At 42.5% G+C, this 23486-nt stretch overlaps 1 protein-coding gene across 6 annotated transcripts in view; it reads left to right on the top strand.

The window, feature by feature from the left end:
* Positions 1–2271: 2271 nt before the first annotated feature.
* Positions 2272–23486, top strand: part of snap91a (synaptosome associated protein 91a) — a 60966-nt gene continuing 39751 nt past the window's right edge. For 3 of the 6 annotated variants that reach the window (XM_024400176.2, XM_042313684.1, XM_042313678.1), the window contains exons 1-2: positions 2274–2691; positions 3155–3383. In XM_024400176.2, the coding sequence (XP_024255944.1) occupies positions 3254–3383 (130 nt within the window). In that variant the 5' untranslated portion in view covers positions 2274–2691; positions 3155–3253. Of the gene's footprint in view, positions 2722–3154; positions 3384–23486 lie in introns of all 6 variants that reach the window. The other 3 variants (XM_024400194.2, XM_042313693.1, XM_024400185.2) reach the window with 2 other exon arrangements.

Here is a 23486-nt window from a genome sequence, read left to right on the forward strand (position 1 = left end):
TCAATGAAGTTGAGGTCTTGTGAGCTGTCTGTGACCCCAAACCTTTGAACGATAGTGTATATCATTATACCAATCATCCATGAATGATCATTATTACCTCATCAGTCTAATTCTGAACGTTGTTGACTTCAAATCTGCACGAACCATGATGAATCAGCGATACACAAATTGGCTTAATTATTTATTTGCTAACTAAATAATCACACAGAATTACATAAACACACACAGAATAGATTATACATTGATTACTAACATGATGCAATGAAAAGTCCCTAGTGGACTAACCCGATATGACGGCTTGTTACACAATGAAAGGGGGCGGGAAGAAAGAGCTTAAGGAGGAGAGACAAAGGAATTCAACTTTCGAACATGCAGTTGAATAATACGCTCATCGTAAATGTGGATATTTAGCACCATAAAAACCGCTCGATCTTATTTAGAAATGCAAAGTACATATTTACGCTTGTATGTCTTTGTCGTCTCTTTCTGGTGAAATCAACCTGTCCATCCATGGAGAGTAGTTCATCAGAAGTCTCTGGTTGTCCACCAGAGGTCACCATGTCCTTAGTAGTTGTAGTAGGTTGGTCTCAGAGTGTCTGTTAGAACATATCTTCCAGAGGTGTACCATGCGGTGTTCAGTGGACTTTATTCTTCACTCTGCTTGTTTAGAATAGATACCCTAGAGATACCTATAGTGGTGAGAGGAAATTGTTCTTTGTCTCTCGTCTTCGGTCGAGTTTCCTAGGTGCATAACAGTGCATAAACAGCTGCAGACTGAATGTTCCTGTGTAGTCTTCTTCAAGAGAGAGAGAGAGAGAGTTTCAGAGGGTTTTACCATTTTCTGGTATTGTAGTTTCAAACCTTTTTGCCATATCCAGCTCGCGCTGTACTTTGGCTGGTCTTTAGTTTGAAACCATTTCTCAGCCGTGTAGCCACCGCTTCACGCTGTCTGGTCTGGTAGAGATTTTCTTCTTCTCTGTTGAAAATTTCAGAGTTTCTAACCATTTCGTAACTTTCAGCTCACGCTGTCGTTCACGCTGGTCTAATATGTTCATTTTTCAGCGAGTCTTTTTAAGCACTCGTCTTGGAGGGCGGTTCCATCCCATTGCCACAATGTCTGTGCTCACGTGGGCGGGGTCACTGACTTGGCAAAAGTCTTTTGATGTTACAGTATTATCTCATTTAGAAGGCAAGAATAACATTTACATTTCTCACAAATAGTTTCATATTGAATCATATACGTTCTACAACTTTTAGATGTAAATCTGATAACTGGGACGTATACATTTGTAGAGCTACCATTATGTGGTTATACAGTCCTTAGTTGTATCACGAAACAACAACTTATTTGACGTGATTGTTGTTTAGAGCCCCACGAACCATTTACCACTTTATTTGCATTAGAAATATTGTTTCAATGTCTAACCTTTTGATGTTACAGTACTGCAAAATCTCTCTGTTGTAACAAACAAACGTCCATTTATGCAGAGTGGGGGAGAGAAAATTCACCCAACTTATTGTGGGAAGCTTGTGGAAGGCTACCGAAACGTTTGAGACAAGTTAAACAATTTCAAGGCAATGCTACCAAATATTAATTGAGTGTATGTAAACGTCTGACCCACTGGGAATGTGATGAAAGAAATAAAAGCTGAAATAAATCATTCTCTCTACTATTATTCTGACATTGCACATTCTTAAAATAAAGTACTGATCCTAACTGACCTAAGACAGGGATCTTTTACCAGGATGAAATGTCAGGAATTGTGAAAAACTGAGTTTACACGTATTCCTACTTCAACTGTATATATATCGTCTTGTCTCCACCCTAACAACGGTAGTCCTCCCAAAGGCCTGAAGGCAGGTGGTCTGCTTATTGTGGACAGATTTTCACGGGAGTAAACCCTCTCTCTTCGTCTCTTTATCTTTGGTAGAAACCAATTGAGGACAGCGCCATGATGCTGAAATGGTTCGAGACCCATAGACTCGGCAGCACATGTGGATAGCGCAATGGTGCTGAAATGGTTCTAATATAAATAACTGAAGGTTTCTCTATCATCACCAATAGTTGCGCAAACATATAATTGTGAACAAACAATTATTGTCAGGGAATCCAGAGGAAAGGGCAGACTTCCAGCAGGGATTACATATGAAAGCATAATAAGCATCGTAACACAATACAGTTGAGTCAGGGAGCTTTCCACATCCTTCTCCTGTACTGGCCAGATCCGCTTTTGATTACTCGTGCGCATCTGCCTATCAGTTGCATCGTTGGCTTCTGTGGTCCCCTTTAACCCTTTAAGAACTAGTCTCGCCAAGGGGATGCTGCCCGCTGCTTATAGGGATGCTGCCACTAGCCTACTGAGTTCTTAAATGACGTGTCATCTGAATCAGACGAGGGGGAGGAGTGAGATAATAAATAAAGAAACAAACAAGGCAAGTCCACCGAAACGCCACCATCCACCTCCTCTGTTTCAAGCATCGTCGGCGGTGAACGGTGGGATCACTGGGGGGAAAGAACGCCACTGTTATTTAATGGCCCATAAATTGAGAGGCAAAAGAGTTGGCTGAATAACGGGGGTCCTTGGCGAGGATTATAGTCCTTCGCAGGAAGAGAGAAGGACGCCTTGTCCGTCGAGCATCATCCAGAGCGAACCGTCATTGTATAAGGAGGCAACCATCCAAACCGTTACAGTAAGGACTTTAGAATATAATAGCCTACAGGTAATTGAACGGATATTTCATTGTAAAACATGCATTACTAATGTAGAAGTATACAAATCAAACATAGCAAAAAACAAATACCCGTTTATAGACAATTACAACGAGAAGGTATCATAGAAAATTAATCGATCTCATCTCTCCCTTTGCCTTGTTGTATTGCATATTCAGGATAAATTACACCTCTGATAGCCTATAGACCAATCTTATTTATCAAATCGAGTTCATATAGCATGGGCCAGGGCTAAGTAAGGTATAGGCTATCGGTAAATTGGACTCGAGAGGAAAGCACGACGCAACCGTATTTGCCATTATCCATGTCAAGCATCCTTTTCAACTTGTCGTTTAATTTCCGATCTCAGATAGGGGCCTAATATCCTACAGCATTTCCCCATATCTAGTCTGAGAGTATTTTTTCCAATATCCACCTCCCCAGTGGATTTTTAGGGGCAGCCTGGAATACGACGACTGGTTGTGCTTTGGGGGGGACCATTTTTGACGTTTGATTCGTGAGGTTGGACGCCACGGAGAGAAGATGTCGGGACAGACGCTGACGGACCGCATTGCCGCGGCGCAATACAGCTTGACGGGATCGGAGGTTGCTCGAGCTGTCTGCAAAGCCACCACTCATGAGCAGACAGCACCCAAGAAAAAACACCTGGAATGTAAGCATGGCCTCCCCTCCAATCTCTACACACACCTTACAAGTACTGGTTCCCTGCCTGTGTGTGTGTGTGTGTGTGTGTGTGTGTGTGTGTGTGTGTGTGTTTGTGTGTGTGTGTTCCTGTGGAAGTTCCCATGGTATACCTATCAGTGGAGGCTGCCAAGGGGAGGACAGCTCATAATGGAGCAAATGGAATGGCATCAAACTATGTGTTTCATGTATTTGATACTAGTCTACTCATTTTGCTCCAGCCATTACCACGAGTCTGTCCTCCTCAATTAAGGTGCCACCAACCTCCTGTGATACCTATACCCATATTATAACATTATTAAATCAATAATAATGGTTCCCCGTCTTTATTTGCTTGTGTGAAACACATTTCTTCATTATGTAGACCTAAAACAAATCAAGTTTTGCTTTAGCCCGACTATCCAGGCCCCTTGCCAGGCATCACCGATCAATAGTGATGCCTGCTGTGCAGTTAGACTAGAAGTAGTCAACTCCGAGCCAGGACATTGAACAGAACAGAGCCACCAGCCTCCTACCCCTGCTACCCTCTACATCCCTCCTTCCACCCTCATTTGAGAAATAAGTGATCTGATATGGTTGGAATAGTGGAAGCTATGGGATAGAACCATGGCTTATACTTAGCAATTTTCGTTAGATCAGGGATTACCTCAAATAAGAAAGGAAGGAAAGAAGGAAGGAAGGCTGTGTTTTTAAAGCATTGGATCATGGCCTCTATCTCAGTCTGAATAATGGATTCCTGCTCCAGTGCTGCTAAATGCATATTGCAAAAGGTCAAAGGTCCTGTTGTCACTACCAGTATCTGGGGACCAGGCCAGTTTGAGGAGGTACAGGAGGCGAAGTAGCACAGTCTGTCAGCCCTTAACCCCGATTTAGAAGCTGTGTCTAGTATCAAAGCCCCACTTTTTTTGATGGTGAGGAGAATAAGAGTTTTTTTGCGGGTTTTGCCTTACAGTAACATAGGAAACCTGATGTCTTGAATTTAGTTCTTAGTTTCAGAGTTGTATTTTATTACATGTCTGAAATACCCAATATACACTGAGTGTACCAAACATTAGGAACATCTTGTTGTACCCCCAACCTTTTGCCCTCAGAACAGCTTCAATTTGTCAGGGCGTGGACTCTACATGGTGTTGAAAGCGTTCCACAGGGATGCTGGCCCATGTTGACTCCAATGCTTCCCGCAGTTGTGTCAAGTTGGCTGGATGTCCTTTGGGTGGTGGACCATTCTTGATACACACAGGAAACTGTTGAGGGTGAAAAATCCATCAGCGTTGCAGTTCTTGACACAAACCGGTGAGCCCGGCACTGGTGCGCCCTGTTCAAAGGCACTTAAATCTTTTGTCTTGCCCATTCATCCTCTCAATGGCACACATACACGATCCATGTCTCAATTGTCGCAAGGCTTCAAAATCTTTCTATAACCGGTCTCCTCCCCTTCATCTACACTGATTGAATTGGATTAAACAAGTGACATCAATAAGGGATCATATAGCTTTCACCTGGATTCACCTGGCCAGTCTATGTCATGGAACGAGCAGGTATTCTTAATGCTTTGTATACTAAATGTATACCCCTGTATGTGATTATGTGTAAGCATTTTAAAGATCATTCACACCTACTGTACCTGAGAGCATCTTTGTCAGGGGTTCCCAGGCACCAGATCAATTTAATTCAAAGGCCTCTGATTTGCATCAGGCCGACATTATCCATGATGGCAGATGGCTTGTTTGCCACGCTTTCTCCGTACAGAACCATTAGTGATCAGTCTGTGGCAATTAGGCCAAGAGAGTCTGCTTGCCTGGATGGTAGCCCAATACTGTGCCAGCTAGGTAACCTAAGGCTATAGTTTCTCATCAATATGAAAACCAAGAGTGACCTGGGCAATACATAACTCAAAACCTCACTAGGAAAAATCTAACCACCCAATCCATCCTCCTTGAGTCTGGGAGTAAAGCATATTTATGTACTCCACTTAATCATGGGATTGGGCGATTGGAAAGTCCACCCCCGGCCAATGATGTGTCAGCAATCTTTTGACATCTCGGAAAGTGCCGACTCAGTGTCCTCTGCTCTTCATAGCCAGTCGCTCTCGTTTAGTGCTTTGAGTGTATGTGATGTCGCCGACTGACTAGCTCTAAGGAACAATGTTCTCCAGTGAATACACAACAGGTTCACGCACACACACACACACACACACACACACACACACACACACACACACAAAATAGTACATATAAGTCTAATACAAATGCAATATAATCACGTGTATTCACTTTTTGGTGGGAGGGTAGGAGAGGGAAAGGGGGAGGTTTGTATGAGTTGCGATCTGGGAGGGCTCTTGGGAAATGTAGTTTCCTTTTTATTTTTTACATACTGTATTTGATTCTGTATTCTATACTTTTTATTTACTTTAAAATGGGATTGTACTCATTACTACATTTGCAACAAAGTATTTTCCAGATGTTTAATGGTTAAGCTAACTGTGCTTTCTTGTAATTACAGGGCATAAGAGGAGAAAAAAAAGCGTACTATTTGTTTTGATATTATGAATAGGAAAGGAGTAGATATTGCCATGCTCCAGGAAACTCATATAAGGAAGGATGATATAAGCACAATAGAAAACAACAACTTCAAGGTGGCTGCCTTTTCTTCTGTTAATAATAAAACAAAAGTGGTAATTGTTGTTTTTCGCTGTAATCTCAAGTTTCAATGGTCAAGAAGGGAGGATTGCCTATGTGAAAGAAATGTTTTCTGGCAAATATACAGTACCAGTCAAAATTTTTGACACACCTACTCATTCAAGGGGTTCTCTCTATTTTTACTATTTTCTACATTGTACAATAATAAGTGAAGACATCAAAACTATGAAATAACACATATGGAATCATGTAGTAACCAAAAAAGTGTTAAACAAATCTAAATCTATTTTATATTTGAGATTCTTCAAAGTAGCCACGCATTGCCTTGATGACAGCTTTGCACACTCTTGGCATTCTCTCAACTAGCTTCATGATGTAGTCACCTAGGATGTATTTTAATTAATAGGTGTGCCTTGTTAAAAGTTCATTTGTGGAATTTCTTTCCTTCTTAATGCATTTGAGCCAATCAGTTTTGTTGTGACAAGGTAGGGGGTATACAGAAGATAGCACTATTTGGTTAAAGACCAATTCCATGTTATGGCAAGGACAGTCAAAAAAGCTAAGGGAAATTACAGTCCATCAGTACTTTAAGACATGAAGGTCAGTCAATCCAGGAAATGTCAAGAACTTTTAATGTTTCTTCAAGTGCAGTCGGCAAAAACCAGTCGCCAAAAACCATCAAGCAGTATGATGAAACTGGCTCTCATGAGGACCGCCACAAGAAAAGGAAGACCCAGAGTTACCTACCACTGCAGAGGATACGTTCATTAGAGTTAACTGCACCTCAGATTGCAGCCCCCAAAAAATGCTTCACAGAGTTCAAGTAACAGACATATTTCAACATCAACTGTTCAGAGGAGACTGTGAATCAGGCCTTCATGGTCGAATTTCTGCAAAGAAAGCACTACTAAAGGACACCAATAAGAAGAAGTGACTTGCTTGGGCCAAGAAACACGAGCAATTGACATTTGACAGGTGGAAATCTGATGAGTCCAAATTTTAGATTTATGGTTCCAACTGCCGTGTCTTTGTGAGACACAGAGTAGGTGAACGGATGATGTCCACATGTATGGTTCCCACCATGAAGCATGGGGGAGGAGGTGTGATGTTGTTGGGGTGCTTTTCTGGTGACACTGTCAGTGATTTATTTAGAATTCAAGGCACACTTCACCAGCATGGCCACCACAGCATTCTGCAGCGATACACCATTACATCTAGTTATCATTTGTTTTTAAATAGGACAATAACCCAACACACCTCCAGGCTGTGCATGGTTTATTTGACCAAGAAGGAGAGTGATGGAGTGCTGCATCAGATGACCTGGCCTCCACAATCACCCGACCTCAACCCAATTGAGATGGTTTGGGATGAGTTGGACCGCAGAGTGAAGGAAAATCAGCCAACAAGTGCTCAGCATACGTGGGAACTCCTTCAAGACTTTTGGAAAACATTCCTCATGAAGCTGGTTGAGAGAATGCCAAGAGTATGCAAAGCTGTCATCAAGGCAAAGGGTGGCTACTTTGACGAATCTAAAATATATTTAGAATTGTTTAACCATTTTTTTGGTTACTACATGATTCCATGTGTTATTTCATAGTTTTGATGTCTTCACTATTATTCTTCAATGTAGATAATAGTAAAAATAAAGAAAACCTCTTGAATGAGTAGTTGTGTCCAAACTTTTGACTGGTACTGTGTATATTTTTGTTTCTGCATATGCCCCCAATACTTACGATTATTCGTTTTTTGTTTCTCTACACATAATAGTTGCTGGAATATCTGATTTCCATGTGGTCTTAGGTGGTGACATGAATACAACCGTAAACCCGACAATGGATAAATCTAACAAATCGGGTACTACACCACTAGCCACTATAGCATAGCAAAATATAGTTTCTGGTTTTTCACTAGTAGATATACAATATAGAGAGTGCATAATCCACAATTTAAAGAATATACTTTTTACTCAGCTAGGCACAGATCATTTTCAAGGATGAATTGATTACATATTACTTTCATCACAGTCATTGCATCTTGTACAAAGGTGGAAATTGTGCATACTGTATGTCTATGTCTGATCATCACGCAAACGTATGCAAACGATAACCAATGCTCCAAATCATGCCACAAGTAATCTCACTCTCTTAAAAAAAATGATTTATGTAGTCAATTCATGTCTGATTTACATGAATTTATCCTCCTCATCAAAGAGTTTGTGAATGACAATGGATTCCTGTGGGATGCCATTAAAGGGCTCATTAGAAACAATACAATAGCATTTGCTTCTGGTTTCAACAAGTCTCAACAAGTCTCACTTTATCCTCACTAACTCTTCAACAGCAGAACAGTTTCTCCTCCGAGAAGGAGAGATGATTATTAATCATCATATCTGAGTTAAATTCCTTAACCAGATCAAGAGCAGAATTTCTAATTCACAGAGTCAGACGAACTGACTATGTCGACGGTGATAGACCTAGCTTCCTCTTAGCTAGTAAATTACCTTATAATGATAGTCTTGCTAACATTGTTTCCATTCAGTCTGACGTGTGTTCTCTTGCATGATTCACCGTCAATGTAACGGTTTCTTGAGTTGACGGAGAGGCGGACCAAAACGCAGCGTGGTTATTATTCATGGTTCTTTAATAAAGAAACTATACATGAATAGACTAACAAAACAAGAAATGTGAAAAAACCAAAACAGCCCTATCTGGTGCAAACACAGAGACAGGAACAATCACCCACAAAACCCAACACCAAACAGGCTACCTAAATATGGTTCCCAATCAGAGACAATGACTAATACCTGCCTCTGATTGAGAACCATATCAGGCCAAACATAGAAATAGACAAACTAGACATGTAACATAGAATGTCCACTCAGATCACACCCTGACCAAACAAAACATAGAAACATACAAAGCAAACTATGGTCAGGGTGTGACAGTCAAACAATTTACATTGAAAAAAACGTGTTATGAAAAAAGTACACAGTTCTGAAGTACAAAATACAGCAGGAAGCAAGAGACCCTTTTTCGAGGGCTTGAATCTACCGCAACTCTCCTTCGATGGTACACACTCTAAATGCACCTACAGTAGTGTAATGCTCAATGAACTGCACGATGCATTGAAAGACATGAACTGAGGCAAATCCCCTGGACGGGATGGCATCCCACCGGAATTCTATTTAAGCTTTTGGTCTGAACTTGGCTCGATATTATCAGAAATGGTACAAACATCTATTCAACTGGGCTTTTCACTAGTGATGTTAATACTGCAATTATCTCTCTGTTACATAACAAAAAGGTAAAGATACAACTCTCTATCCAAGTCATAGGCCTCTCTCCCCCATTAACAGTGACATGACATTGTACGCAAAGGTTCTAGCCAAACGTCTTGAAACCATTTGCCCAACCTAGTTAATCCTGATCGAACAGGTTTTTTCAAACATAGACTGGCGTAAGACGATCGGAGACGTCTCCTATGGATAATGTACATGGCTCCTAATATACCATCCCCCTGTGCGGTCATGCGAATTGATGCGGAGAAGGCCTTTGACCGTCTCTGGTAGTCTGTGAAAAGAATGGTATTTGGCTAAATATTTATGACTATGTATCGTAACCCCTTTGCGATGTTCTTGATGAGCAATAAATGCTCCTCACAGTTCGCCATCAAATGGGAAACTTGTCAAGGCTGTCCAGCGTCCAGTCTCCTATTTGCCCTATCACTGGAGCCTTTAGCTAAAAAGACATGTCAATCCCAAGATATAGGGCAAATATCAGTTGAGGACACGGACCACCAAATCTCATTATATGCAGATGACATACATTTGGAAAGTACTCAGAACCCTTGACTTTTTAGACATTTTGTTACATTACAGCCTTATTCTAAAATGGAATAAATGGTATTTTTTCCTCATCAATCTACACACAATACCTCATAATGACAAAGCAAAAACAGGGTTTACATTTTTGGGGCAAAAAATAAATATATAAATATCACATTTACATAAGTATTCAGACCCTTTACCCTTTGGTGGCAGCGATTACAGCCTTGAGTCTTTTTGGGTATGGAGTTTCTCCCATTATTCTCTGCAAATCCTCTCAAACTCTGTCAGGTTGCATGGGGAGCGTTACTGCACAGCTATTTTCAGATCTCACCTGAGATGTTAGATCAGGTTCAAGTCCGGGCTCAGGCTGGGCCACTCAAGGACGTTCAGAGACTTGTCCCGACGTATTGGCTGTGTGCTTAGGGTCATTGTCCCATTGAAAGGTGAACCTTCGCCTGAGTCTGAAGTCCTGAGCCCTCTGGAGCAGGAGTTCATCAAGGATCTCTCTGTACTTTGCACTATTCATCTTTCCCTCAATCCAAATCAAATCAAATCAAATCAAATTTTATTTGTCACATACACATGGTTAGCAGATGTTAATGCGAGTGTAGCGAATAGCTTGTGCTTCTAGTTCCGACAATGCAGTAAATAACGAACAAGTAATCTAACTAACAATTCCAAAAAAACTACTGTCTTATACACAGTGTAAGGGGATAAAGAATATGTACATAAGGATATATGAATGAGTGATGGTACAGAGCAGCATAGGCAAGATACAGTAGATGATATCGAGTACAGTATATACATATGAGATGAGTATGTATACCAAGTGGCATAGTTAAAGTGGCTAGTGATACATGTATTACATAAGGATGCAGTCGATGATATAGAGTACAGTATCTACGTATGCATATGAGATGAATAATGTAGGGTAAGTAACATTATATAAGGTAGCATTGTTTAAAGTGGCTAGTGATATATTTACATCATTTCCCATCAATTCCCATTATTAAAGTGGCTGGAGTAGAGTCAGTGTCATTGACAGTGTGTTGGCAGTAGCCACTCAATGTTAGTGGTGGCTGTTTAACAGTCTGATGGCCTTGAGATAGAAGCTGTTTTTCAGTCTCTCGGTCCCAGCTTTGATGCACCTGTACTGACCTCGCCTTCTGGATGACAGCGGGGTGAACAGGCAGTGGCTCGGGTGGTTGATGTCCTTGATGATCTTTATGGCCTTCCAGTAGCATCGGGTGGTGTAGGTGTCCTGGAGGGCAGGTAGTTTGCCCCCGGTGATGCGTTGTGCAGACCTCACTACCCTCTGGAGAGCCTTACGGTTGAGGGCGGTGCAGTTGCCATACCAGGCGGTGATACAGCCCGCCAGGATGCTCTCGATTGTGCATCTGTAGAAGTTTGTGAGTGCTTTTGGTGACAAGCCAAATTTCTTCAGCCTCCTGAGGTTGAAGAGGCGCTGCTGCGCCTTCCTCACGATGCTGTCTGTGTGAGTGGACCAATTCAGTTTGTCTGTGATGTGTATGCCGAGGAACTTAAAACTTGCTACCCTCTCCACTACTGTTCCATCGATGTGGATGGGGGTGTTCCCTCTGCTGTTTCCTGAAGTCCACAATCATCTCCTTAGTTTTGTTGACGTTGAGTGTGAGGTTATCTTCCTGACACCACACTCCGAGGGCCCTCACCTCCTCCCTGTAGGCCGTCTCGTCGTTGTTGGTAATCAAGCCTACCACTGTTGTGTCGTCCGCAAACTTGATGATTGAGTTGGAGGCGTGCATGGCCACGCAGTCGTGGGTGAACAGGGAGTACAGGAGAGGGCTCAGAACGCACCCTTGTGGGGCCCCAGTGTTGAGGATCAGCGGGGAGGAGATGTTGTTGCCTACCCTCACCACCTGGGGCGGCCCGTCAGGAAGTCCAGAACCCAGTTGCACAGGGCGGGGTCGAGACCCAGGGTCTCGAGCTTGATGACGAGCTTGGAGGGTACTATGGTGTTGAATGCCGAGCTGTAGTCGATGAACAGCATTCTCACATAGGTATTCCTCTTGTCCAGATGGGTTAGGGCAGTGTGCAGTGTGGTTGAGATTGCATCGTCTGTGGACCTATTTGGGCGGTAAGCAAATTGGAGTGGGTCTAGGGTGTCAGGTAGGGTGGAGGTGATATGGTCCTTGACTAGTCTCTCAAAGCACTTCATGATGACGGATGTGAGTGCTACGGGGCGGTAGTCGTTTAGCTCAGTTACCTTAGCTTTCTTGGGAACAGGAACAATGGTGGCCCTCTTGAAGCATGTGGGAACAGCAGACCGGTATAGGGATTGATTGAATATGTCCGTAAACACACAGGCCAGTTGGTCTGCGCATGCTCTGAGCGCGCGGCTGGGGATGCCGTCTGGGCCTGCAGCCTTGCGAGGGTTAACACGTTTAAATGTCTTACTCACTTCGGCTGCAGTGAAGGAGAGACCGCATGTTTTCGTTGCAGGCCGTGTCAGTGGCACTGTATTGTCCTCAAAGCGGGCAAAAAAGTTATTTAGACTGCCTGGGAGCAAGACATCCTGGTCCGTGACTGGGCTGGGTTTCTTCCTGTAGTCCGTGATTGACTGTAGACCCTGCCACATGCCTTGACTAGTCTTCCAGTTCCTGCCGCTGAAAAACATCCTCACAGCATGATGCTGCCACCACCATGCTTCACCGTAGGGATAGTGCCAGGTTTCCTCCAGACGTGATGCTTGGCATTCAGGCCAAAGAGTTCAAAATTGGTTTCATCAGACCAGAGAATCTTGTTTCTCGTGGTCTGAGAGAGAGTCCTTTAGGTGCCTTTTGGCAATCTCCAAGTGGACAGTCATGTGCTTTTTACTGAGGAGTGGCTTCCGTCTGGCCACTCTACCATAAATGTCTGATTGGTGGAGTGCTGCAGAGATGGTTGTTTTTCTGGAAGGTTCTCCCATCTCCACAGAGGAAGTCTGGAGCTGTGTCAGAGTGACCATCGGGTTCTTGGTCACCTACCTGACCAAGGCCCTTCTCTCCCGATTTCTCAGTTTGGCCGGGCGGTCACGTCTAGGAAGAGTCTTGGCGGTCCCAAGCTTCTTCCATTTAAGAATTATGGAGGCCACTGTGTTCTTGGGGACCTTAAATGCTGCTGACATTTTTCTCACCCTTCCCCAGATCTGTGCCTCGACACAATCCTGTCTTGGAGCTCTATGGACAATTCCTTTGACCTCATGGATTGGTTTTTGCTCTGACATGCACTGTCAACTGTGGGACCTTATATAGACAGGTGTGTGCCCTTCCAAGTCATGTCCAATCAATTTAATTTACCACAGGTGGACTCTAATAAAGTTGTAGAAACATCTCAAGGATGATCAATGGAAACAGGATGCACCTAAGCTCAATTTTGAGTGTCATAGCAAAGGGTCTGAATACTTATGTAAATAAGGTATTTCTGTTTTTATATTTAATACATTTGCAAAATATTCTAACAACTTGTTTTTTGCTTTGTCATTATGGGGTATTGTGTGTAGATTGATGAAGATTTTTATTTATTAACTCCATTCTAGAATAAGGCTGTAATTTAACAAAATGTGGGAAAGGGAAAGTGTCTGAATATTTCCAAATGCACTGTGTTATTGTAACTGACCATGTATCACAATCCCTCCCTAATGTATTAAGTATATTCAGACAATTCAGCAGTATATGAAGTTGTAAGATTAACCTCACTAAATCATCTCTGCTTCCACCTAACGAAGCAATGTTCAACCTCAATATAGAATTGAAGATACCAATTGTGACCCATTTTAAATACCTAGACATTGACATTTTTCCTTCTCTATATCAAATTGTTTAGAAGAACTACAAACAAGTCCCAGCTGCAATTACAGCAGGTCTCAACAGATGGTTTAATCTAAGATGAACTTTATCAGGTCGAATTTCAAAAGTTTAAATTAATGTCTTGCCTCGACTCAATTTCTTTGTTGGCAATCTTCCTTTGCCCACGCCATTAGGGTACTGGGAAAATATTAAAAGTTCATTCTTGAATTTTATACGGAAAGGGAAATGTCCCAGAATTAAAATGACTAAACTCCAGCAATCCAACGATTTGGTGGTCTAGGATTACCCAACTTCAAGTAATATACTTTGTCTCTAGTGCGCCGCCCACTTAAGAAATGGTTTGATCAAGATAAATGTCTTCCTTGGTTGGAAATGGAGGAAAATATAGTGTCGCCATTTACATTGAGAGATACACTATTCTCTTCCTTATCTCCTAAGTTTTGCTGTACTCAGTTAGAACCAATCATCTCCCACACAATACAGACCTGGCAACAAATCGAAAAACTGGGTAATTGGGAAGTGCAATGGCATACCCAAACACCACTATTTAGAAATAACTCCCTACTTTTGGGAGGGAAACCTATTCTTTTTAAACAATGGTCTGAACAAACAATTCATAGATTTTCAGACATAATGAATGATGAAGGTTTATTATCCTTTCATGACCTTAAAACATATGTATAATTTGGTGTGTCATTTTTTAAAACATTTGCGGTTAAGAACCGCTATGCGCACTTATGAACACCATTCCATCCACTCACTGAGTTTTGGAACCTACATGCACATGATGTGGGACTGCCACAGTGTAAGACCTTATAGTCACAGGTTGCCAGGTCTGTGTCGAGCATAGTTGGTGCTATCATTCCCCATCTCCCCAGTATTTTATTGTTGAACGATGACACTTCATTGACTTTCACAGTACCCCGGAAACGAGAATGGTTGTCTGCACTGACTGCGGCAAGAAGAACGTTAGTGACCAGACGCAAGCCTCCACATAACCTCAGCATATAATGCAATGGCTACAAAACGTCCTTGACGTTCTTTCCCTATAGCTCTCCATAGCTCGTGTGAACAGTGCCAAGGAAACAACATTAGATACATTCAATAGAGTAGTCGAAAATGTAGAATTGTTTGAATTTATCAATTGTATTTTGAATGTCGGTATAGAGTATCGATGCATGCAGGCTGATTCTATTCATGTGTACCTTGGTCCCACAATTCTTTTGGAAACATAAGATGAGTTACCCATGATGTTTTGTTTTATGCATAGATGTGTCCCCGACATGAGCTCATGGGGGGAGAGAGGGAGGTGGGGAGGGGGAGGGAGGAGGGAGTGGGGAATAGGAATGGGAGGCACGTACTAAAATGTGGAGGGGTGGGGAGATGGGACAGACAAGACAAATAATATATATATATTTTTTTATTGTTTAAAAAAAATTGTATATACGTACTTTAAAAAAAAATATTATTGCAGGTCTGTGATCTGAACCCCTCACAAGATCTAACAACATTATGCATTTAATAACTTTCACATCCAGCAGATTTTCCACTCAGAACTCAATAATTGAGAGAAGAAAAAGGAAGTAGACAAGAAGCGGGATTTTTACAGAACAACATGAGTTATTCTCAAATGAATGTTGAATGTTCTTTTAACTTTTTATTTCAACTCTTGAGCAAAATGGGAATCCTACTGTTTTATTGTTTATTTCTAACTAGTTGCGATGACGTCCTTCCACGTCTTGTTCATCAAGGCTTCCCCATCGGCTAGAGGAGGACTGGAAATTGATATTCATTCAGAATGTGTTCTTGCCTGATTGATGTACACCAAAGCACACTTAACGTTAAGGCCTTTCCCAATCCTATGTGTTATCTTGTGATGAAGGACTAGCTTGTCTAGATATAGCCTGCACCCGCATGCCCGACTAGCATCACCACCCTGGATGGTTCCGACCTTGAATATGTGGACATCTATAAGTACCTAGGTGTCTGGCTAGACTGCAAACTCTCCTTCCAGACTCATATCAAACACCTCCAATCAAAAATCAAATCAAGAGTCGGCTTTCTATTCCGCAACAAAGCCTCCTTCACTCACGCCGCCAAGCTTACCCTAGTAAAACTGACTATCCTACCAATCCTCGACTTCGGCGATGTCATCTACAAAATGGCTTCCAACACTCTACTCAGCAAACTGGATGCAGTATATCACAGTGCCATCCGTTTTGTCACTAAAGCACCTTATACCACCCACCACTGCGACTTGTATGCTCTAGTTGGCTGGCCCTCGCTACATATTCGTCGCCAGACCCACTGGCTCCAGGTCATCTACAAGTCCATGCTAGGTAAAGCTCCGCCTTATCTCAGTTCACTGGTTACGATGGCAACACCCATCCGTAGCACGCGCTCCAGCAGGTGTATCTCACTGATCATCCCTAAAGCCAACACCTCATTTGGCCGCCTTTCGTTCCAGTACTCTGCTGCCTGTGACTGGAACGAATTGCAAAATCGCTGAAGTTGGAGACTTTTATCTCCCTCACCAACTTCAAACATCAGCTATCCGAGCAGCTAACCGATCGCTGCAGCTGTACATAGTCTATTGGTAAATAGCCCACCCATTTTCACCTACCTCATCCCCATACTGTTTTTATTTATTTACTTTTCTGCTCTTTTGCACACCAATATCTCTACCTGTACATGACCATCTGATCATATATCACTCCAGTGTTAATCTGCAAAATTGTAACTATTCGTCTACCTCCTCATGCCTTTTGCACACATTGTACATTGTATATAGACTCCCCCTTTGTTTTCTACTGTGTTATTGACTTGTTAATTTGTTTATTCCATGTGTAACTCTGTGTTGTCTGCTCACACTGCTATGCTTTATCTTGGCCAGGTCGCAGTTGTAAATGAGAACTTGTTCTCAACTAGCCTACCTGGTTAAATAAAGGTGAAATAAAAAAAAAAAATAAATATAGAGTGGTGCCATCTAAAAAGCTGAAAGGTCTCGCAGGTCTTTTTCATTTGAAGACTGTGCCCTGGTATGTATCCATGGTGATTTCGGGAGTGTGATATGTCAAGCACCAGGCCTGTGAGCTTTCCATGCTGACCCATAAGCGAGAGAGAGAGAGGGAGAGAGGCTCTCTCTCCCCATCCTCCTTACCCTGCCCCTATCCATTCTCTCCCAGTAGAGAGTGAAATGATGCAGTGCTAGTAGTGTGCTGCAGTGAGGAGAGAGAGAGAGCCTCCAACCCCTCTCAGGTGTCCAACCCTCACTGGACAAGGGCTTTCACTATACATAATACAGTAGTAGTGTAATAGGACACCAGTGTAGTAGCTGAACTAGGTCACCTGGGTCGTGTTCAGTAGGGTACTCCGTAGCAAAACATTTTCTAATGGAAAGCAACATTTTGCATTTAAAATCTCCCTATTTCAAAACGTTTTCTCTCTTGAGAACGTGACTCTGAACAGAAATGAGTCCTCCTCCTGCCAGGCAACACAGTAGACCTGTAATGGTCCGTCTGTCAGGATTCCTCAGAGCCCACCTTCACACCTAGAAGATGGTGTAGACGCCCTTGTAACCAGCTTCACACCACAGCTGACATTGACCGCCTTGAAAAGAGTGGGATGTCAGGTCAGCTATCATCTTAGCAGGGGATTGGAGACACACCTGTGTGAAAGATCCATGTGTCACTTATTTTAGAACTGACATCATTACAGCTGAACAGCAAGGAGGTGCCTTAGCACCTTTCCACACTCTTGATGGTGGCTCGACAGGACCTGCTTGTGTCGTCAGTGCAGACTCCAGCAATCTTACAGCTGTTGCACTGCTTGTGTGTGAATGAATGCCAAGTACGTTCTCCTGCCAAGTTCTCATTGTGTGGAAGGAGATAGAGAACACAACTGTATGGGGACGCTATGGATTAAGAAGCCCAGCTGTGTGTCTCTATGCCACTCATGGCTGTAATGAACACTTTTGGAGACAGAGAGCTGGTTTCAAGCGCAGGACACAGCAGGTGTTTATTGGTAAAGGACCACAGGAGGAGGCAGGTAGCTGGGTCCAGGGGCAGGCAGAAGGTCATACACAGGGGGTCCAAAAAGGCAACAGTACAGGCAGGGAAAAGGCTAGTAACGTAGTTCGGGAGATCAGGTAATAAGTTGATAACAGGAAATCCGAGGCTAAAGTACAGGCAGGGAATAGGCAAAATGCGTTGTTAGTGAGGCAGGCAAAAACTATCATACACGGGAGGATTAAATCACGGGAAAAACAGAGCTCCGGCTAGAAGTGTGTCACAAAACAAACAATACTTCACAATGATGGGGTGCAAAGAACTGAAATAAATAGTGTGTGGATAATGTCATACCTGATCAGAATTCCAGTGATTGGGATCTGGAGAGTGAGCTGCGTTCAAGGGATCTGCGTGTTTGAGAGTGTGAGCTGGACAGTGGGCTGGAGAGTGAGCTGCGTTCAGGGGATCTATGTGTTTCAGAGTGTGAGCTGGACAGTGGGCTGCGTTCAGGGGATCTACTTGTTTCAGAGTGTGAGTTGGAAGCAGACGTTACAATGGCCCCCAGTTGCCTGGGCACAAGTCTTGGGCAACTTTGAACCTCTTCGTGACTCTCAGATCAACTTGTTTATTTGCAGCCATGTTGGAATTTTAGCTTCTACCGTGTTTTTTGGTCCCTATGGTCAGAAAAACGGATGGTTTTCATGCTGACTTCAAAGGTTACGGCTCTAGTAAGAGGATGAGAAGGACAGCCTTAGCCTGAGTCCAGAGGGAGGTAGTGCACTGGCAGGATTTGGATTACTGCCAAATTAGATGGTTCAGAAGGAGGAGACCTCCCACCCTGCTGCTCTGAAGAACCACCATCTTAATCCAATGCGGTTTAAACAATATGGCTTCCATCCTCTTGCCCTGTGTCACGGCTGGCTGAAGGACTGGACCAAGGTGCAGCATGGTAAGCGTACATTTGAACTTTATTTAAAAATGACGCTGACAAAACGAAGAACAAAAAAACAACCGTGAAGCTTTGGGCTATGTGCCCTGACAACTACAAAGTTAACTTCCCACAAAACAGGTGGGGGAAAAGGGTACCTAAGTATGGTTCTTAATCAGAGACAACGATAGTCAGCTGTCCCTGACTGAGAACCATACCAGGCCAAGACATAGAAATACAAAACATAGAAAAAAGGACATAGAATGCTCACCCTAGTCACACCCTGGCCTAACCAAAATAGAGAATAAAAAGCCTCACTGTGGCCAGGGCGTGACACCCTGCTACAACAGCTGTTTGAGGAGTGTACATGAGTCAAGAGCAGGTTTATGGACACACACGCACACACGTACACACACCAACAACACACACACGCAGTCAACAACACACACACGCGCAGTCAATATTCATGATTATATCTTCTGTCATGACATCCGACAGTCATTTGTAGCAGAATACCCATCTGTGTGTTTGTGTGTGTGTGTGTGTGTATGATGTTAATTATCACCAGCACTGTTAATTATCACCTGCACTGCCTAAATCTAAATCAACAGTCATTCCAATTAACAGGTTTTATGTAGTACATTGTTACATTTAATAAAATTAGAGAGTCAGAAATAGAAGATGGTATATCATACACTGCAGTTGAGGAACAATAGGAAAGTTATTCTGCTTTGAAAGTGAATAAACTTGTAATGCCACTATTGAGAAAATGGACCTTAAATGTTTTGGTACACCTACTGGAGAGCTCTTCTTTGTCTACACCCATTCAGCATTGTTCACGCCATCTTAAACTTTAGCCCCACCTCTTTAAGGATTCACATATGAGGCCATATGCTAAACAGAGTGAATAAGGTAGTGTAGTAAACAACCAAATATTTCAAGACTAAAAGTAGTAGCAAAAAGTAGTAGTACAAATACACTTGATCTAGTCCTTGGCCAATATCCTAATCTAACTTTGGTGCAGGTCATGTTGTTCTTCACATTACCATCTCTGGTTAACATGTACTATATCAAATAAAATAAAGTTCATTTTCACATGCAGAGGATGCAAAAGATGTAAACGATACAGTGAAATGGTTACTTGTATAGGGGAGTCTTTTGTTTAGACATGTAGCTAGCTAGCTAAACAATGAACCATAATCCCATGCACCATGCATGAATCTGCAGGTAGCTAAAGCTAACCAACTACCTAACCAATTAGGCCATAACTAGCCATGCAAATGGCTTTCTGAGAGATGGTTAATATTACTACACAGATCATACACATAACGTAGCTAGCTAACAGTACGCTTTAACTTGCAATGATAACGATAATATCTGAAAATGTAGCTAGGCTCTTACCCGTCCGTATACATGGACGAGTGCTTCCCCCTCTCTGCCATGGTTGCCCTTAGTTTGAATATGTTATCCAGAGACGTGTTTTATACAACAGCCTTCTGTGTTATCTGTTCGACTCCCTCTGCATTTGCAATCATCTCTCTGCTTCCACCGGGCATTCTACTGATTTCAAAACACGGTCAACGTCTTGCGTGACAGCAACACCGTTGATCACCGTTTCTTCCCCATCACTGTCATCAGAAGACTCGACAATGTTTGGTTCAGTGAAAATGTTTTTACATAAATCAGGGATTTCCTCATCGTCTGATTCATTTTCAGAGTCAGAGAGTGCCAGCATGGCACGATCGTCCTCCAGAAAGTAGTCCATCATAACTTTTTCCCCCTGATCTTTGTCGATAGCGCCTGTTAAATTCAGGGCAGCTATGTTGAGAGCAGTAGCAACACTTTAGCAGTTCTTCATGATGTCTTTCAAATGAAGGCGTAGTAGAAAGTGTTATCTACACATACTGAGCAGCTCATGTTATAGAAAGAAGCATGCTACATGGCAAACCAATCCGAACTCATCTCTCGGCATTTCCAGCCCATCCATTATCTCAGCCGATCATGGCTAGCAGGAAGGTTCCTGTATTTTTCCCATGTCTAAACTAACTAGGATCATTATTTAACAATGTTATTCATATTTACAGATGGCATACAAGTTTGGTATTAAAGCACATGAAAGTTCACATGTTCCATATTGATAAAACGTTTTTTTCCAAGTATCTCTCCTGTGAAGTAGTGACATGCAAACATTTTTATTTAACTAGGGAAGTCAGTCAGTTAACAACACATTCCTATTTATAATGATAGCCTACCAGTGAACATTGGGTTAACTGCCTTGTTCAGAATGACAGATTTTTACCTTGTCATCTCAGGATTTGATCCAGCAACCTTTCAGTTACTGGCCCCACACTCTAACCACTAGGCTACCTGCCACCCCAGACATACACCTATCTTCTTGAAACGGGTCACATACTCCATGAACAGTGTGTTCAGGGGGAGGATCAGGTCCTCCCTGCCCCTTATTCAGTACAATCTAGGTCATGTGTAAGGGCCCTGAGTTTTTCCTGACTATGTGAACCAACCAGGAAAAACTCCCCTGACTGTAGTTACAGTGGCAAGAAAAAAATATGTGAACCCTTTGGAATTACCTGGATTTCTGCATAAATTGGTCGTAACATTTGATCTGATCTTCGTCTAAGTTCCAACAATAGACAAACACAGTCTGCTTAAACTAATAACACACAAACAATTATACGTTTTCATGTCTTTATTGAACACACCGTGTAAACATTCACAGTGCAGGGTGGAAAAATATGTGAACCCTGATTTAATAGCTGGTTGACCCTCCTTTGGCAGCAATAACCTCAACCGTAGTTGTGGATCAGACCTGCACGGCCAGGATACATTTTGGACCATTCCTTTTTACAAAACTGTTTCAGTTATTCTTCAATATTCTTGGGATGTCTGGTGTGAACCGCTCTTTTGAGGTCATGCCACAGCATCTCAAATTCGGGTTGAGGTCAGGACTCTGACTGGGCCACTCCAGAAGGTGTATTGTTGTTGATTTACTTCTGTGTTTTGGGTCGTTGTCTTGTTGCATCACCCAACTCCTGTTGAGCTTCAATTGGCGGACAGATAGCCTTACATTCTCCTGTAAAATGTCTTGATGAACTTGGGAATTCATTTTTACGTCGATGATAACATACAGCAAAGCAGGCCCAAACCATGATGCTCCCTCCACCATACTTTACAGATGGGATGAGGTTATGATGTTGGTGTGCTGTGCATTTTTTTCCCCACACCTAGTGTTGTGTGTTCCTTCCAAACAACTCAACTTTAGTTTCATTTGTCCACAGAATATTTTGCCAGTAGCGCTGTGGAACATCCAGGAGCTCTTTTGCGAACTTCAGACGTGCAGCAATGGTTTTTTTGGACAGCAGTGGCTTCTTCCGTGGTGTCCTCCCATGAACACTATTCTTGTTTAGTGTTTTATGTATCGTGGACTAATCAAAAGAGATGTTATTATGTTCTAGAGATTTATGTAAGTCTTTAGCTTACACTTTAGGATTCTTCTTAACCTCATTGGGCCTTCTGCACTGTGCTCTTGCAGTCTTCTTTGCAGGACGGCCACTCCTAGGGAGAGTGGCAACAGTGCTGATCTTTCTCCATTTCTAGACAGTTTGTCTTACTGTGGACTGATGAACGTCAAGGCTTTTAGAGATGCTTTTGTAACCCTTTCCAGCTTTATGCAAGTCAACAATTCTTAATCTTAGGTCTTCTGAGATCTCTTTTGTTCAAGGCATGGTTCACATCAGGCAATACCGCTTGTAAATCACAAACTCAAATTGTGTCCGTGTTTTTTATAGGGCAGGACAACTCTAACCAACATATCCAATCTCATCTCATTGATTGGACTCCAGGTTAGCTGACTCCTGACTCCAGTTAGCTTTGGAGAAGTCATTAGCCTAGAGGTTCACATACTTTTCCCAACCTACACAAATGTTTAAATGATGTATTCCATATAGACGAGAAAAATACAATATTTTGTGTGTTATTAGTTTAAGCACACTGTGCTTGTCTGTTGTTGTGACTTAGATGAAGATCATATCAAATTTTAGGACCAATTTATGGAGAAATCCAGGTAGTTCCAAAGGGTTCACATTATTTTTCTTGCCACTGTATGTGTAAGGAGCTGTATTTATGTACTATGTTGCTCCCACATTTTAAGTCCTATCAGCTCGTTAATGGAGAGTGAAGATCTCCTTCGGAGTAGAATGAGAGAAAACATTCATCTGTCGTGGCAGAGGGAGAGTCAAAGAGAGGCAAGGTGGAGCAACGAGAGACTAGATTGAGCAAGCTTACTTTGTGAGATGTATGGAGTGTTAGTATAGTAAGAATAAATAAGAGGGAGAGGTAGTGCTAAGTGGTGCAGCTACGCCCCCCCCCAACTTCCTTGTGCACTTTCCATTTTTCTCCATCTTTTCCTTGCTGCTTGTTAGGCTCTCTCTCCCCTCATCCTTACCCCACCCTTATTCATTTTCTCCCAGTGGAGAACAGTGAGATTATGCAGTGCTAGTAGTGTGCTGCAGTGAGAAGAGGGATAGAATAAGGATAGAGAGAGAAAGAGGAATATAAAATTGAGATCTTCCGTTAATACTGTGGTAAAATAACATGCTCCCTCTATTCAAACTATTGTGCTGCATCTACAGCTGCGCCGTGGGTGGCGCAACAGTCTAAGGCACTGTAGCTCAGTGCTAGAGGTGTCACTACAGACCCTGGTTCAATTCTAGGCTGTATCAAAACAGGCTGTGATTGAGAGTCCCATAGGGCAGTGCACACTTGGCCCAGCGTTGTCTGGGTTTGGGTAGGCCATCATTGTAAATACAATAAAAATCTTAACTAACTTG

Source organism: Oncorhynchus tshawytscha, linkage group LG03, assembly GCF_018296145.1.
Source record: "Oncorhynchus tshawytscha isolate Ot180627B linkage group LG03, Otsh_v2.0, whole genome shotgun sequence".
Taxonomy (NCBI): domain Eukaryota; kingdom Metazoa; phylum Chordata; class Actinopteri; order Salmoniformes; family Salmonidae; genus Oncorhynchus; species Oncorhynchus tshawytscha.